Source organism: Montipora foliosa, chromosome 10, assembly GCF_036669935.1.
Source record: "Montipora foliosa isolate CH-2021 chromosome 10, ASM3666993v2, whole genome shotgun sequence".
Lineage (NCBI taxonomy): Eukaryota > Metazoa > Cnidaria > Anthozoa > Scleractinia > Acroporidae > Montipora > Montipora foliosa.
Genome location: NC_090878.1, coordinates 9,371,618 through 9,374,117, shown reverse-complemented (window position 1 = coordinate 9,374,117; position 2,500 = coordinate 9,371,618). Strand labels below are relative to the sequence as shown.

The 2,500-nt window shown below is 40.1% G+C and overlaps 1 protein-coding gene across 2 annotated transcripts in view; it reads right to left on the bottom strand.

The window, feature by feature from the left end:
• The window catches only part of LOC137973377 (rapamycin-insensitive companion of mTOR-like), a 51,436-nt gene that overhangs the window by 13,273 nt on the left and 35,663 nt on the right, over positions 1-2,500 (bottom strand). For both annotated transcript variants that reach the window (XM_068820172.1, XM_068820173.1), the window contains one exon: positions 1,952-2,030. In XM_068820172.1, the coding sequence (XP_068676273.1) occupies positions 1,952-2,030 (79 nt within the window). The remainder of the gene's footprint in view (positions 1-1,951; positions 2,031-2,500) is intronic.

Sequence of the window (2,500 nt, the reverse complement as noted above, 5' to 3'; positions counted from 1 at the left end):
CGATGGCTGGCAAAACCTGACAACCCAGCCATGAGCTCCCACGCCCCCGAGAAGAATGGGCACCCGTCACACTGATACACAGTGGAAAGCAGAGGGTGGGGAGGGAGGGAAAAAATAAATTAATTAAAAATTAAAAATTAAAAAAAAAAAAAAAAAAAACCGCTAAACGCTCCACACAATGCTCCTACTTCCCGCCACACTGATAAATAAGCGATACAGCCCAAAGCACGAGGTATTCCACGCATGCGCCAGTATACTACAACCACTGACCAATAGGCTGCAGTCGCTCCTAGTTGTTTACTTTGTTAAACTTCGTTTAACCTCATTAAAACAAAAGAATAATTTATTTGGCTGCCATTATGAATTAAAGAGGTCTCTACGCCACTTTCGATATATTAAGATTCAGCTTGAAAGAGAGGTTTAGAGGACAAAGACAAAGGAAAGTGGATGATATGCTAATATCTTCCTCATTCATTGCAACTTGTTTCTATTGTTTTTGTCCTCTCTGCCTCACTATGAAGCTGAATATTGATATTTCGAAAATGGCCTATTAGAGCGACCATATGACAGACGTGGTGCGAAAAACAAAGTTTCGTAGAATAGTTGCCTTTAAAAGATCATACAAGATTCAATTGGCTCAAATTAAATAAAACCACGCAGAGTAGGTTCAGTTGACCGCTGAACGAACCGACCACTGAATCATGCGCGCGAGCCAAAAAGCTTCGTGGAGAGTGGACAACAAAAGCGCTGACATTCTCACAACTACGAGATGTAACCTTCATGGAACGTGCTACATCTGTTATGTATGACCTGGATTAACAGAAAGTTAAGAAGTGCGGCCGATGATTTCTTTTTCTTTGATAAAGTGTGTTATGGTAACTTAGGACCTTTCCTTGTGTCAGAACTGGCAGTTAAAAAAAATGCAACACTTTGAAGACGACTTGCATGATAATCCCTCGCTTTCTTCTGGAGTAGTTATCACCCTAAAAGTGTGTTAATTTGAAGGCGTTGTAGAGTTATTCCTTCCAAATGCATGGTCTGACCGGTCAGTTCTGTCAAAGGGAAGGCGTCCTTAGTTTATTTTCAGGTGTTCTTCAAAGATATAAATCTAGCAAGACTGTGCACGATTGAGAATGATGATGGATTGTTTTTGCGGTCTAAGCGCCACTGCGATTTGTTTGGGGTATCGCTCCATGAAAACGCGGTATGGTTTACTTGTGGTTGTCTTAAAAAAGGCGCAGGACGAGAAAGGAATTCCGGAAAATCTCAATTTTTAATGGCTCTCAAAATGATCCTCGAAGAATCAGCAATACGGCACCTTGGTCGCCAGTAAAGAGCTTATGGCATTTTTGACAGTTTTTTCCCTAGATGCTATTGCTTACTTTTGCTCTGGAAACTGCAAGTTGCTTGAAGCTAACATTTACTTGCAAATTGTGGGAACTATTAAAGTTTTTCACAGTCTATTATAATAATTAGGTTTTTTTGTTATGATCTATAGTTAACAACAGAGTGAGATCTTTACATTTACAAGGTGGTAAAGTGGTGAGAGAGAGTACATTAGGAGAAAACGACCCGGCCTGAGCCGTTTAGATTACTCTTTTTCTTTCTAAATAATGCCGTCTACGTAAGCAATAAATGCAGGTGACATCCTGAAGCAACCTTCGTCAATAGGCCATTTCTGAGTTCATGTCTGCTTCCTCTTCAAAGCGAGTCTAAATGCGAAGTTTTTCTTGTGAAAATTAGTTTTCATTCATATGTAAAGTGATGAGGAGGCAGACATGAACTCGAAAATGGCCTATTGTGCAGGCTGTTATGCTCGCTGGTGCACCAGTAGTGGGCAGAGAGTCTTTTCATAAGGAACAATTAACGCGCGATCCCAACAACATAAGTTCGTTTTCAGTCACAACAAAATCAACTCAATTCTATTCGGATGAATGTCAGTTTGACCTACCGATCTCCACTGGTCCATCAGAGTCGTAAGATATCCACGGAAAGACAGGTACTTCAATCCGGTCTCAACAGAAAGAAATCTACAGCAATGGAAACAGAGAGTGATCGGTACGTAAACCCTCCATACAAATTCAATGAAAGATCATTCTGACAGTTATTGAGAAGAATATTATCAGCTTAAGAAGTGTGATCTTGATATAACACCAAATTCTCATGACTACCCAAGAAAGAAATCCATGGTACTTGTTAGGAGAATGAAAGTTTCGATCGCCGGAATGAAAGGGATAAATGATCCGTGAGTATACAAATACGAAAAACAGACGAACCATTGTCTTAAAAGACGCATTGCAAGAAGAAAGGAAACTCATTCGAACGGTTAATTCCTCTCTTTGCCATGAAAGAAAACTTGAAAGGAAACTCATTCGAACGGTTAATTCCTCTCTTTGCCCAGTTGTTCCGCAATTTGGTCTTGGTCCGATCATCCGTCCATGTGTGTTTTATGTGATGAATTTGTCTCCAAACAGTCTGATTGATTATCCATCTCTAGTGG